This window comes from Bos indicus, chromosome 16 (assembly GCF_029378745.1).
Source record: "Bos indicus isolate NIAB-ARS_2022 breed Sahiwal x Tharparkar chromosome 16, NIAB-ARS_B.indTharparkar_mat_pri_1.0, whole genome shotgun sequence".
Lineage (NCBI taxonomy): Eukaryota > Metazoa > Chordata > Mammalia > Artiodactyla > Bovidae > Bos > Bos indicus.
The window spans coordinates 39912478-39927171 of record NC_091775.1 but is presented as its reverse complement, the minus strand read 5'-3'; the positions used below and the strand labels follow the sequence as shown (position 1 = coordinate 39927171).

The 14694-nt window shown below is 37.8% G+C and overlaps 1 protein-coding gene across 13 annotated transcripts in view; it reads right to left on the bottom strand.

Moving 5' to 3' along the window:
- PRRC2C (proline rich coiled-coil 2C) overlaps nucleotides 1-14694 on the bottom strand; it is a 95564-nt gene that overhangs the window by 2657 nt on the left and 78213 nt on the right. For 4 of the 13 annotated variants that reach the window (XM_070768150.1, XM_070768151.1, XM_070768155.1 and 1 more), the window contains exons 26-34: nucleotides 14181-14384; nucleotides 9199-9311; nucleotides 8827-8963; nucleotides 5516-5747; nucleotides 5170-5292; nucleotides 3653-3871; nucleotides 3234-3337; nucleotides 2716-2842; nucleotides 1638-1874 (exon numbers count right to left, since the gene is read on the bottom strand). In XM_070768150.1, coding sequence (XP_070624251.1) covers nucleotides 1638-1874; nucleotides 2716-2842; nucleotides 3234-3337; nucleotides 3653-3871; nucleotides 5170-5292; nucleotides 5516-5747; nucleotides 8827-8963; nucleotides 9199-9311; nucleotides 14181-14384 — 1496 coding nt within the window. Of the gene's footprint in view, nucleotides 1-25; nucleotides 79-1637; nucleotides 1875-2715; nucleotides 2843-3233; nucleotides 3338-3652; nucleotides 3872-5169; nucleotides 5293-5515; nucleotides 5748-8826; nucleotides 8964-9198; nucleotides 9312-14180; nucleotides 14385-14694 lie in introns of those variants that run through there. The other 9 variants (XM_070768158.1, XM_070768159.1, XM_070768156.1 and 6 more) reach the window with 8 other exon arrangements.

Here is a 14694-nt window from a genome sequence, read left to right as displayed (position 1 = left end):
GGAAGCACTTATATTGTGGCATTACCAACACCTAGGACCAAATGTCTTGTGGCTGAGTCCTCTTCCCACAGCTCTCTTCTGCAGGGGAAGAGCATCAGAAATTAGTAACTACAACTTCACTTGATCACTAAGTTCTGATAGCTCCTACCACATTCTGAGCTGGTAAAATAATTTCCTAGTTTCATTGACGCTGTGCCCCCAAAGAATATACTTACGTCAATCTGTAAATTATACCACCATAACATACACAATTAAGACTAAAGTTTCTACACCTCTTGCATATAACAAAAGCTCTTCATGTTCTACAGGTAACCTGTACTATTCAAAGATCTGAAGCAATTTCATGACATCTGTATCCTTTTCCACCCCATTATTAAGCTCTAATGTAATTTCCAACATGCGGATGTAGGAAAATCAAGTGGCAAGGAGGCAATAGAACTGGAAACCAAGGCCAAATGGTTTCCAAAGATTTCTACACATATAGTATTTTTAATAGTTACAAATGGATGGAAATCCTAGGTACGCAGCCTTAATAAAAGCAGATAACATTCAACAAGTGTTTCACTTCAGGGCAATCTTTAACTTTGATTATTCAGGATCACAAACAAGGGACATCAACCCAGAAAGAAACTTTACTGAATCAACTGAATTTTCTAACAGGATTGTCCTAAACATATTTCTAATTCAGAATAAAGTGTGACTATGGACATTTCCCATTTGAAAGCGGTAAGCTTTTTTTTGTTCTCATCTTGCCTGATATATATACTGACAAAATTGGCAGAAGTACTAAGACTTTAAAAGTCAAGTCTAAGTAAATATAGAAACAGAAATAAATTATTCAGCTATCTGTACTGGCAGACAGGTTAAGTTTATGCTGCAAGAACTGTCCCCACACAGACTCCTCAAGGCACCCTTCTGCGTTTAGCAAACCTCATGTTTATCAGTGCCTTTTATCATGAAGGATCCCAAAGTGCTTTTTGAGTTCTTCATCTACAACTACACAATCAGTTGTGGAATACGGATGCCTCAAATGGCAGGCAAAAAAAAAAAAAAAAAAAAGATATGAAACCAGTTTGAGAAGAAAACTATACTTGGATGCTTGGATGACTCATGAAGGAAGAAAAATCAAGATAACATGCCTTACCCATTCCAGAGTTTTCACATAACAATGATTTATATCTTGGGATGGGGGTGGGGGTGGGAAGGGAAGAAAAACCAAAAAGAAAGAAAATGGGGAAGCCTGTAATAATTCATATTACTTATTTGCTCTTCCCAAAAAATATAGCAGCTAAACTCAGATCTCAAACATTTATTCTATAAACAATTCATTTGGCCACAGAGTTTAAAACGTTAACTTGTTTGCTGACTATAATTGCAAAAATAAGAAACAAACAAAAAATAAAAACATAAAAAAGAAAAAGAAAAGTGTGTGTGTGTGTGTGTGTGTGTGGGGTGGGGGGAGTAGGAAGAAAAAAAATTAAATTAAAAAAAGGAGGTGGTGATGAACAAAAGTAGTTAGTGTGGTCAAGTCTGCTAAGACAATGAATGCCTGGATAGGCAGTTACGGGTCCAGAGGCATCGTAAGACATGGTTCAGAGACAGATTCGTGCTCTGTTGGCTGTTAACACTGTACTAACCTTCATGTCTTGTTCAGCCTTCAACGCAGCCTGGGCCTGATTACCTCTGACTCCAGATAGTGATCCACAAGGACCCCTGGCTACATGTGGCAAACGAGCATGGCTCATGAGGCCTGTGGTCAGCGGAGGAGGCATCTGACTGGCCAGTGCCATTGGTGGCCTCTGAACAGGCGCTGGGAAGGTGTTAGTATGTGGGGCTCTTACCAATGGAGGGACCAGGTTAGGTTGAGAGAGAATCTGAGTGAAAAAAACAAAACATACAACATTGAACTGTTAAAAAAAAAAAATTGCCAACTAGACTAGGTTGGCTTATACCAGAGTAAATCTGTGCCCATTCTGCCAGTGAAAGGAAGTGTATGGGTTTGTGCCATTCTATTACAGGACCAAGAAGAAACATTCTCCATGCTTGGAGAATCTGACAAAAATTAGGCAAAGCAAGCTATGGCACTTCAGTTGGTTCTAGCATTTCAGCTACAAATTCTGAAGGGGAAATAGAAAAGCTATTAAATAGGATATCTTTTTAAAAAGATATAATTGCAGAAAAGGCACATATACCAACTATAATCTGAAGATAAATGAAAATACTACTAATCAACAAATATATGAGAGTTCTTATCAACTTTAGTCCTTCCATAGGATTAGCGAAGGGAAGAGAAGCCAACATGTTTACACATATATTAGAATGTCTTTTAGAATTTCTGTATCAATTGCATATAGTTACCTTTAGAAAACAAAAACCAAACCCCCCTCCCCAACTTTTAAACTAGAAAATGTTAAGCACTGGGACCCTTCTCTGAAAAGTCAGCTTCTTCAAAAGATAAAAGGTTTGGGACTGAAATAAATTTTTAGAGCTGTGTGGGGAATCTTTTGACTATATTTCAATTGTCTGCTTTAGAACTATATGGTTACTACTTGTGTCTAGCTAAAAATTGTACAGAATATATTTGAATGTCATAAATTTACTAAAAGCTGTTTCTAAACTGGTTATAATATGGCAGGATTATAAAATCAGAGAATTAGCCAGATTAGCAATCACTCGCAAGTAAGTAATACTCATTTCTCATTTGTATCTGCCCACCTGGGGTGCAAACTGTGTAGGAAATGGTTGTGCCATTCTCACAGTGGCAGGGGCTGACTGGAACTGCTTCTGATAGACAATGCTGTTCATTTTGCTGGACTGGCTGTTCGGACTTGTGGAAGTAGCCCTTGGAGAGAAGCCATCACTGGTCAGTAACAGTAGTGCCATGTAAGTAATGCTGTTAGTTTTTAGAGACATGGCTTTTGGTAGATTCATCATACTTGGTAGTTGATGAAAATTTACTGGAGATACCAAACATTATGCTGGGAATGGAAGTGCAGATGTGAGAAAGCATACTAGCTTGATTTTCCCAGGGTTAAATTTTTTTCCCCCTTAAAACAGAGTATAACAAATACATTCTTATTATAGTTAAGCTTAAATAATAGTTTAACACTGTGGGTAAAAGTATGAGAATGTCTTATACTTATTATAGGAAAAGTGACATATTAAGTATCTGACAGAAACATGCTACTCAGCTATTTGGAAATTCTATAAGCAAATTTAAATGCCCATTTTACCGGAAAGGACTAGATGTTGGTGTGGTGCTTCTGCCACTGATTGGAGGAGTGCCTGGTTTTATATCAATGCCACTTCCAAAGGCTTTTAGTTCCATTTCAGACATCTGAGGAAGAGCATAAAGTAAACTTAACATTTTTGCAATTCCATAAATTAAAGTGCTGTGTTTAGTATTTTATCTATAATTTCATCTGGCATAGAGCAAAGAACCTTAGAACAAGATTTTATGATTTCTTTGTTATAAGGTAAAGACAGAGGGCCTAAACACATTAATAGTAAGTGGATTAAAAAATAAGTATACTGAGCCTGACATTTTTGGGGGAGTGAAAGAAGCTTGATTTTTATAGACTATACAGATACATAAATCTAAACTCATGGCCTTAAATTCTCAAAAAAACTGCATACATTTCTCTTCACTTACTTTTCCTGTGGTTGCGATCATGCTATGCTGTGTTCCAGCAGGGATCAATCCCCTGAAAGGCTGGCTTACTTGTGCAGTACGACTCATGCTCTGGGCCTGTGCTTGTGGGGCAGTATGCTGTAATGGGGGCTGAAGAGTCTGAGGCAGAGCAATTAAAGGCTGCCCTGTAGATCCAAAATTAGGCAAAGAAAGTTGGGATGCTGGTAAAGGTACTGTAACCTAGAAAATAAGCAAACAGAAACTGTAGCAATTTGCTTAATCTGTTGTATGTATATCCCTTTAACTATATACATGACTCTTCAAATACTTCTGAGTAAGATTTTAAACAGAATACTTCAGTCTATTAATATATTTCACATGTAAATATCTTGATTAGTGACTACCTCCATTCTTTTATTAAATGTGCAACAATAAAACATATTAGCAGTAGAGAAACTCTGTATGAAATAATTATGACTGTCTTTGAATCCACAGTATGTCTTAATAACCCCAGAATACAATAAAATCATGAACATACACTTTAAGAAAGTAGTTACAACTTTCATTTTTACAATAGATATTTTTTATATTATTTTAAAGGTGTGGTCAAAATGAGCTTTGACCAAAAAAAAATCTTTCCGGTGTCATACAAATAGTATTTAATTTGAATGTCAATACGGTGATATTTTCTTAATTTTCACCCCCTAAAATATCCACCAAAAATAGCTATGAGAAGATGACTAACGGCTTGCCTCTCTCCTCCAGCCCTCCACCAACTTTTTAAAGAGTAAGCTGATTTATGAGATTGTCAGAAGGCAGTTTCATAAACATATACATTTCACTGAAAATTATTATTACATTCATATACTTAAGAAATTTTTTTGTTATTTTTACTCTATCATACTCTGCTACACAGTCCTATGTATTATATTAACTGGTGTGGGTGGTCTTCAGGGTCTTCCTTCACCTCTAGCATGGATGGGTAAAACATTTATCACACTTAGATGTAACTGCATGTACTGGACAATAGTTTTCCATTGTGGACTTTCCATTGTGTCCACAAGACTTGTGGACTCTTTTGTTAAAATAATTGATTATATAAAAATCCATTTTAGGGACTTCTCTGGTGAACCAGTGGCTAAGACTCCATGCTCCCAATGCAGGGGGCCTAGGTTTGACACCTGGTCAGGGAACTAGATCTTACATGCCAAACTACAGATCTTGTATGCCACAAAAAAGACCTTGTGTGCTGCAACTGATACAAAATAAATATTTATTAATAAATAAATAAAAAGAAGTCCTCTTTAAAAAGAGGTAAAGAGCATTACTGATTTTATGGGAAGTGAGGGTGAGAAGAGGGGTGGTGTAAGACTGAAACATGTCCCACTACCAGTGGACCCCAGAGAATTCCTAAATTCCTCAGGAAAAAACTCTGAGGCCACTGGACCATCTCCCCATCTTGGTTCTATTTTAATCCCCCAACAACAACAAAAGCAACAGCAACAACAATAATAATAAAGAAAATTGAGGAAATTTACCATGCCATAGTTTACCTGCTGGAGAGCACTTGGTGACTGGGCAGTGTTATAAAAATTTGTCTGACCAGGCTGTTGTACTTGTCCAGAATAAAGATTTGAAGCCTGGGTAAGATTCGCTCTAGCCTAGAAAATATTTTGTAAGAAGTAGATTGAAATACTTTCCAATTCAGGATCAAAGGTTACAACTTCAAAGTAATCTCAAAGAATCTGATTAGCATTAGACAGAAAGGAAGATCTTGTTTTTTCATTGTGTCTTTTAACATTTTTTTTTCCCCCAAAACTCTTTCTTAAATAATTTGCTGAATAGGAATACAAAAACAGTGCGTGATTCTAGCTCTTGCCTTACCTGGAGAAGATGTGTATCGATCAGTTGAGAACCTCCTAGTCCTGATGCCTGACCCAGCTGATGTTCATACAATATGGGAATAGGTTGAGTATTTGAAGTTTGTTGGAAGGCCAGACCTGACTGTGCTTTGGCAAGTTCCTGGTGTTGGACAGCTGGAAAGTTGTGGATGGCAGTACCAGAAAGGACCATAGATGGCTGGGACAGACTGCTTTGCATAAAGGCTGGCTGAGATCTACGGAAGTATTAAAGAGAAAGGCATGTTTTAATCCGAACTCTTAAGAATGAGTATCTCAAATGACCAAATACTCTACTTAGCGTAACTAAAGAGGTAGAGAATACAGTGTCTAAAGCACTTGTTTCAAGACTTATTGAGCCCTACATACAGTAGAGCTCTGCACGTTAAACTTCTGGGAAAAGACTTATTATTACTCTTGCTGAGAAAATGCTAAGATTTTCTTCTCTTTAACAATGAGAATAATTCTATTTTCCTGTGTTCATTAGTAAGCTCAGAACCAAATCTGTTGTTGTTGTCTTTGGTATTACCAGTCTATTTGAATTTATAGAACCAACAGCTCTGATTTTTAATATCTGTATTTCATTACAGATAATATATACATAGTATACATATATAAACATGTAGTACATATATTTCAAGACCTCTATGGAATAAAGCAGAGTAGCAGTTAACAACAGGAGCACCCACAAAATTCCATTTTGTTAATTGAAGCATAATGGACTCATAACATTAGACTAGTTTCAGGTGTACAATGGAATGATTCGGTATTCATACATATGCAAAATAACCACCACAATGAGTCTAGTTAACATTAGTCACTACACATAGTTACACATTTTTTTTTGTGATGAGAAACTTTTTAAGATCTATTCTCTTAGCAATGTTCAAATATGCAAAACAGTATTATGGCCAAAGGGTATATGACTCCCTTATAAAGGGGATGTAATGTACAACATGGTGCCTATAGTTAATAATACTGTATCGCATATTTGAAGGGTTTTTAAAAACATACAATGCTGAAATATAACCCCAGACTGCCCTATTATTTCTGGGATGGAGGCAGGAACAAAACCCATTAAGCAGGAACACCTTTCTAGGGACACAACTAATTTTTACAACATCTACTTATAATGCTTCAAACATAAAATGTGAAAACATCAGTATACAGTTAAAACTATACCATCTTGGCAGAAATTAACGCCAATTGATTCCCTGTTAATAAATACTATGCTAATTAGGTTCAGAACATGAAACAGCAGAATGATGTGGAAGGGATACAAACAACTACTTTCAAAGTCGAAACTGGTGCCTTTCAGGTAGCCATTTGTCACAATTACATAGACATTTACATACATACACACACACACGTTACATATAACATATATATACTTAAAAAGTTCATCTTCCAAGGCAATTGTTAAAATGGGGGTTACAGAATGTCGGTGCATTGCAAATTCATCTCCCATGACTATTGAAGACATTACTAATTACTGAACTCGGTTTAACACAGCTCAAAGGTAGCAAACTTTTCAACAGTGTTTCAAACAGCCAATTAAAAGGAGATTGGTTTTGAGATTAAATCTATTTGCTATTTCTAAATCTACTAAAGTTTTTTTTATAAATATACATTTTCTGGATTTTTACATTTGTGGAGTTTGGTTTTTTGTTTGCTGTTGAGTGCAGAGTCTTAACCACTGGAAGTCCCTCTACTCAACTTTTAAGTTTTACTACAAATTTCAATATAATCTCAAATTTAACAACATGAAAGAGACTGCCTATAGTTATATTTAGGGTAATAATTTTACTTGTACTGAGAATTTTTTGGAATAACCAAACTAAATGACAAGAGTAATATCAGAATTAATTAATTAGTATTAATTATACAGATGTACTCAATGCTACTGAAAAATCTTTAATAAAAAACAAAAGTGAGAGCCCCATTTATTAAGTTTACCAATAATTCTGCTCCTTTGAGAAAGTGTGACTAGCTGAGACCACCTTCTTTAGGAATGAAACATGATCTGTAGAAATGAGCTATATCAATCAATGCCAATTTTAACCTATAAAGTATGGAAATTCTACCTGAATCACTTGAAAGCAAATTTCCAAAAGAAAATGTCTAATTTTGCAAGCTAATTTACACTAAATGTCCTGAAAGGAATTTCTTTTTCTTTTTGATGGTTCAGAGCTATTACCATGAGTACTGATGACAGATGTACCATGATGATGACTGAGTTATGCCATCATCACTGCTATTATTCAACCCTTAGGCAACGGCACCCCACTCCGTACTCTTGCCTGGAAAATCCCATGGATGGAGGAGCCTGGTAGGCTGCAGTCCATGGGGTCGCTAAGAGTCGGACACGACTGAGCGACTTCCCTTTCATTTTCACTTTCATGCACTGGAGAAGGAAATGGCAACCCACTCCAGCGTTCTTGCCTGGAGAATCCCAGGGGCGGGGGAGCCTGGTGGGCTTCCGTCTATGGGGTCGCACAAAGTCGGACACGACTGTAATGACTTAGCAGCAGCCACCCTGCCAGTCTCATTAAGTTGGAGATGAGAGACACCTGGGTTAAATCCAGGATCTGCCACTTATTTGTACTGTACCATTAGGATAAAAACAAAATAAAACCCACAACCTCTTCAAATGTCAAACAGGGATGACTTAATCTACTTTATCTGGTCTTGGGAAAACCAAATAAGTTAGTGTATGTCAAGGGCTGAGTAATATATATTAAGTTGGATAAAGATCAGTTTTTATTACTTGCTTAATTGCAAAGATAACAGGATGAATCTTTCAAAAGAATGGTTTCTTCTATACGATACTCATATACGACAACATACTCATCACTACTACTTCTGTTCTGTTTCAGACACTCCACTTCTCTCGCTTTTATTACATTCCATCCTGGCCTCTGCCTTCTTACATACTGCTATCATCTGCTGTGCCTTAGCTCTTACACAGAGCAAGTCTGATTTACAGTTGTTAGCAGCGAGGTGGCACTTACACCTTTAGGTCCTTAAGCAGTTTTTCTCTGTGATTTCTAATTTTTATGGGACTGCTGTTAGCCTCTTCTTCAAGAAGCTTTGAAGCTTCACTTTGTTCAATAAAGTCTGACAGAAATTACCAGAGGCTGAAGTTCATGACACACATGCAAAACAATTATATTATGCAGTTTATAAGAAGGTCATCTTACTTTTGGGGGGAAGGAGGGAATAGACAGAATATGGCAAGAAGGTTCAGCATTTACATTGTTTCCAACATCATCACAAACATAATTATAAAGCATTTACCTGTATGGCTGAAGTGAAGAACTGAATAGTTCCTGAGCCTGGGAAACAGCAGGCCCAGCACCCAAACTCAGCTGGGCCTGATGCTGTCCTTGCAGTGGGGCATAAATAGGGATTGGGATCTGCTGAACTGAAGTTGGCTGCAATGCAATGTAAAAACAGTATGTGAACACCACATACACAAGCGACACACTTGGAAAATAAAAATGTAAGACATGAAACAAAACATTAATGCTACGTATCAGTTCCCTTTGAAAACAAAACAAAATGTAAACGTCTAAAATTCCTTTTCAATCCATTACTAGTCCTAAACTGAACCCCCAAATACTATTACACCATAAACATGATAGGGTGAAAGAAGCCTGTGATATTTACCTGAGAGAGACCTGGTTGGAAGCCTTGTTGCTGAGCCAAGGATGGTGGAGCCAGTCGCGCATGTTGGGTGTTGAATAGATGACTTGTGTCCATGTAGAAAGCTGGGATCTGAGCTACAGATTAGCAGGAAAAATAAGAACCAATGAGTGCCTCACCTTCAGAATCTTCTAAACAGTAACCCCAACCAAACTTTAAAGCAGACTTCATATTAAGTGAGCCTTCTGAAAATTCATATAGCTAAGGAAAAACTAGAAATGTGAAAAGATGCAAAAGGAAAAAGATGTAACATTTCTACCTGACAGGTATATGCAAATTAAAACAATGACACTCTCGTACTTGTGGAAGGTAGGAAAAAAACACTTTCATATACTGCCACTGGGGTACAAACTAGCAAAATTTTATATAATCCACAAAAACTGAAAATGAACCAGCAAATTCACCCTAATTTTAAATCTACCAATTAGAATTTAGAAAAATATTTCCAAAGAATTATGCCAATTTATACGCTCCTTGGAAGAAAAGCTATGACCAATCTAGATGCATATTAAAAAGCAGAGACATTACTTTGCTGACAAAGGTCCGTCCAGTCAAAGCTATGGTTTTTTCAGTAGTCATGTATGGATGTGAGAGTTGGATCATAAAGAAAGCTGGGCACCGAAGAATTGATGCTTTTGAACTGTGGTGTTGAAGACTCTTGAGAGTCCCTTGGACTGTAAGGAGATCGAACCAGTCAATCCTCAAGGAAGTCAGTCCTGAATATTCATTGGAAGGACTCATGCTGAAGCTGAAACTCCAATACTCGGGCCACCTGATGCAAAGAACCTACTCACTGGAAAAGACCCTGATGCTGGGAAAGACTGAAGGCAGGAGAAGGGGACGACAGAGGATGAGATGGTTGGATGGCATCACTGACTCAATGGACATGAGTTTGAGCAAGCTCCAGGAGTTCGTGATGGACAGGGAAGCCTGGCGTGCTGCAGTCCATGGGGTTGCAAAGGGTAGGACATGACTGAGCGACTGAACTGAACCAACTAGAATTTGGCAAAATATTTCAAAAGAATTATGCCCATTTATATGCTCACTAGCAATGTGCTTTAAGAGCCTAATAATTGAAAGAATTTGGTATAGATTCTTATCAGATTTCTTCTCCATGTTTATATTCACTACTTTGTGTTATGTTGTTTTAATATAACAGTATGTTTGGGAGAACTTTCCATATTGCTTTTATTATCATTATAAACAGTACTGCAATGAATGAACATCCTCATACATATATCTCTGATTAACAAGGAGGCTTATCTATACGGTAAGACTCCAAACTGGCTTCCATGGTGGCTCAGTGGTAAAGAAACCACCAGCCAATGAAGGAGAAACGGGTTTGATCCCTGGTCTGGAAAGATCCCACATGCTGCAGAGCAACTAAGCCTGTGTGCCACAACTATTAAGCCCAAGTGCCTAGAGCCTGTGCTCTGCAACAAAAGAAGCCACTGCAATGAGAAGCCCTCAAACCACAGACAGTGATGATGAACACATAAAACATTCTGAGATACTTTTCTAAAAGAATTATGCCAACTTACATGCTCACTAGCAATGTGCTTTAAGAGCGTAGTAATAATACCTATGGATCCTTACAGATACTGGGTATTAAATATGCTAAGTATTATCAATCGTCCTAATATTTCCCAAATACAAAGACAAAAAATAGCCTCACTGTCCTTTTATTCTGAATTTAAATCATGAGTGAGCTTGAATATTTTTCAATCATTTATTTACAATTTAACTCTGATTAATGTGTTTGTTTTTAAGGCAACTCATTCAATATCACAGTAATTCAAGTTTATGCCCCGACCAGTAAGGCTGAAGAAACTGAACAGTTCTACGAAGACCTACAAGACCTTCTAGAACTAACACCCAAAAAAAGATATCCTTTTTATTATAGGGGACTGGAATGAAAAAGTAGGAAGTCAAGAAACACTTGGAGTAACAAGCAAACTTGGAGTACAGAAATAAGCAGGGCAAAGGCTAATAGAATTTTGCCAAAAGAATGCACTGGTCATAGCAAACACCCTCTTCGAACAACACAAAAGAAGACTCCACACATGGACATCACCAGATGGCCAACACCGAAATCAGGTTGGTTATATACTTTGCAGCCAAAGCTGGAGAAGTTCTATATAGTCAGCAAAAACAAGACCAGGAGCTGACTGAGGCTCAGATCATGAACTCCTTGTTGCCAAATTCAGACTTAAATTGAAGAAAGTAGGGAAAACCACTAGACCATTCATGTATGACCTGAATCAAATTCCTTATGATTATACAGTAGAAGTGACAAATAGATTTAAGGGACTAGAACTGATAGAGTGTCTGATGAACTATGGACAGAGGTTCGTGACACTGTACAGGAGACAGGGATCAAGACCATCCCCAAGAAAAAGAAATGCAAAAAAGCAAAATGGTTGTCTAAGGAGGCCTCACAAATAGCTGTGCAAAGAAGAGAAGTGAAATGCAAAGGAGAAAAGTAAAGATATACCCATTTGAATGCAGAGTTCTAAAGAATAGCACGGAGAGATAAGAAAGCCTTCCTCAGTAATCAGGGCAAAGAAATAGAGGAAAACAATAGAATGGAAAAGACTAGAGATCTCTTCAAGAAAATTAGAGATACCAAGGGAATATTTCATGCAAAGATGGGCTCAATAAAGGACAGAAATGGTATGGACCTAACAGAAGCAGAAGATATTAAGAAGTGGCAAGATTACACAGAAGAACTGTACAAAAAAGATCTTCATGACCCAGATAACCATGATGTTGTGATCACTCACCTAGAGGCAGACAACCTGGAATATGAAGTCAAGTGGGCCTTAGGAAGCATCACTACAAACAAAGCTAGAAGAGGTGGTGGAATTCCAGTTGGGCTATTTCAAATCCTAAAAGATGATGCTGTGGAAGTGCTGCACTCAATATGCCAGCAAATTTGGAAATCTCAGCAGTGGCCACAGGACTGGAAAAGGTCAGTTTTCATTCCAATCCCAAAGAAAGGCAATGCCAAAGAATGTTCAAACTACCGCACAACTGCATTCATCTCACATGCTAGTAAAGTAATACTCAAAATTCTACAAGCCAGGCTTCAGCAATATGTGAACCATGAACCTCCAGATGTTCAAGCTGGATTTAGAAAAGGCATAGGAACTAGAGATCAAATTGCCAATATCCGCTGGATCATCGAAAAAGCAAGAGAATTCCAGAAAGACATCTATTTCTGCTTTATTGACTATGCCAAAGCCTTTGACTGTGTGGATCACAATAAACTGTGGAAAATTCTGAAAGAGATGGGAATACCCGACCATCTGACCTGCCCCTTGAGAAATCCGTATGCAGGTCAGGAAGCAACAGTTAGAACTGGACATGGAACAACAGACTGGTTCCAAATAGGAAAAGGAGTACGTCAAGGCTGTATACTGTCACCCTGCTTATTTAACTTATACGCAGATTACATCATGAGAAAGAAGGGCTGGGCTGGATGAAGCACAAGCTGGAATCAAGATTGCTGGGAGAAATATCAATAATCTCAATACACAGATGACACCACCCTTATAGCAGAAAGTCAAGAGCCTCTTGATGAAAGTGAAAGAGAGTGAAAAAGTTGGCTTAAAGCTCAACATTCAGAAAACTAAGATCATGGCACGCGGTCCCATCACTTCATGGCAAATAGATGGGGAAACAGTGGAAATAGTGGCTGAGTTTCTTTTTTTTGGGCTCTAAAATCACTGCAGATGGTGATTGCAGCCATGAAATTAAAAGACGCATGAAAAGACGCTTGCTCCTTGGAAGAAAATTTATGACCAACATAGACAGCATATTCAAAAGCAGAGACATTACTTTGCCAACAAAGGTCCGTCTAGTCAAGGCTATGGTTTCTCCAGTAGTCAGGTATGGGTGTGAGAGCTGGACTATAAAGAAAGCTGAGCGCCGAAGAACTGATGCTTTTGAACTGTGGTGCTGGAGAAGACTCTTGAGAGTCCCTTGGACTGCAAAGAGTTCCAACCAGTCCATCCTAAAGGAGATCAGTTCTTGGTGTTCATTGGAAGGACTGATGTTGAAGCTGAAACTCCTACTTTGGCCACCTGATGCAAAGAGCTGACTCGTTTGAAAAGACCCTGATGCTGGGAAAGATTGAGGGCAGGAGGAGAAGGGGATGACAGAGGATGAGATGGTTGGATGGAATCACCGACTCAATGGACATGAGTTTGAGTGGACTCCGGGAGTTAGCGGACAGGGAGGCCTGGCGTGCTGCAGTCCATGGGGTCACAGAGTTGGACACGACTGAGCGCCTGAACTGAATGCTGTGGAATTTAGTAGGATGTTACCCCTCCCAATATATAAATTTCTTTGTTGTTCTTAGGTTTATTCTTCCCTCATGTACTTTATCATCAATTTGTCAGGTTTCAGATAACAAACTTTGGTTCTCTGTAGAGGGTTGGTTCCACAATACCACCCTCACTGTCCCCGGCCCAGATACCAAAATCTTTAAATGCTCAAGTCTCTTATGTAAAATTGGGTACATTGTTTGCATATAACCCAAGCATATCCTTTCATATACTTTAAATCTCTAGATTACTTTTAATACCTAATACAATGTAAATACTACATAAATAGTTATCCCTACACAGACAATCCAAGCTTTGTTTTTTGGAACTTTGTGAAAATTTTTTTAAACGCTTTCAATCCACAGCTGATTAAATCTGCAGACTTTGAATCCGTGAGTACACTAATCTACTATCTATGTAACATAAGTGTAAGAAACAATTGCCAGAAGCCCCTGAATACTTACCAAAGAGAGACAGCATTCAATTCTATGAGGAAACAAATTTGCAAAGCAAATCAAAAAAAACAAACTTGAAAAGGTAAGGGAAAGAGAAAAACACAGAAGCATTAAAACATCTTCATTTTCTAAATTCCTTATATTCAAATCTTAAAAATCTTACCTGCTGCAGACTGAGACACATAGACTTGTGGACTCTGTTGCTGCTGAGCAATAAGGGAAGGCATACAGCTTAACTGTGAAAAATGACTTGCAGAAGGCAGGCTGCTTGTTTGTAATTGTTGGGGTTTCACTTTACAGATATTAGGAGGGTCTGATGTGGTTGTAGATTTTGTACTCAAAGAAGAGGTAGTATATGTACCAGCTCCTACATTGGGGAGAGGGATAAAATGAGAGAAGTGTAGTGTATATTTAAGTAAATTCAAGCAAATTCAAGTAAATTCAAGCACCAACTGGAAACTGGAAAATTAATATTTATGCTGAATAAGTACTTATTATGTACTTATATACTGCATCTCAGACCAAAAGTGGATATGAAGTGGCTTATAATAGGAAGAAACAATTATCAGATGCAAATAGGACAACAAAATCTGGAGAAATATAAATAGAAAATTGAAATATAAACTCACAAAACAAGGAGGCTGAGAGCCCACAACATTGTCATAGCTTAATGTCAA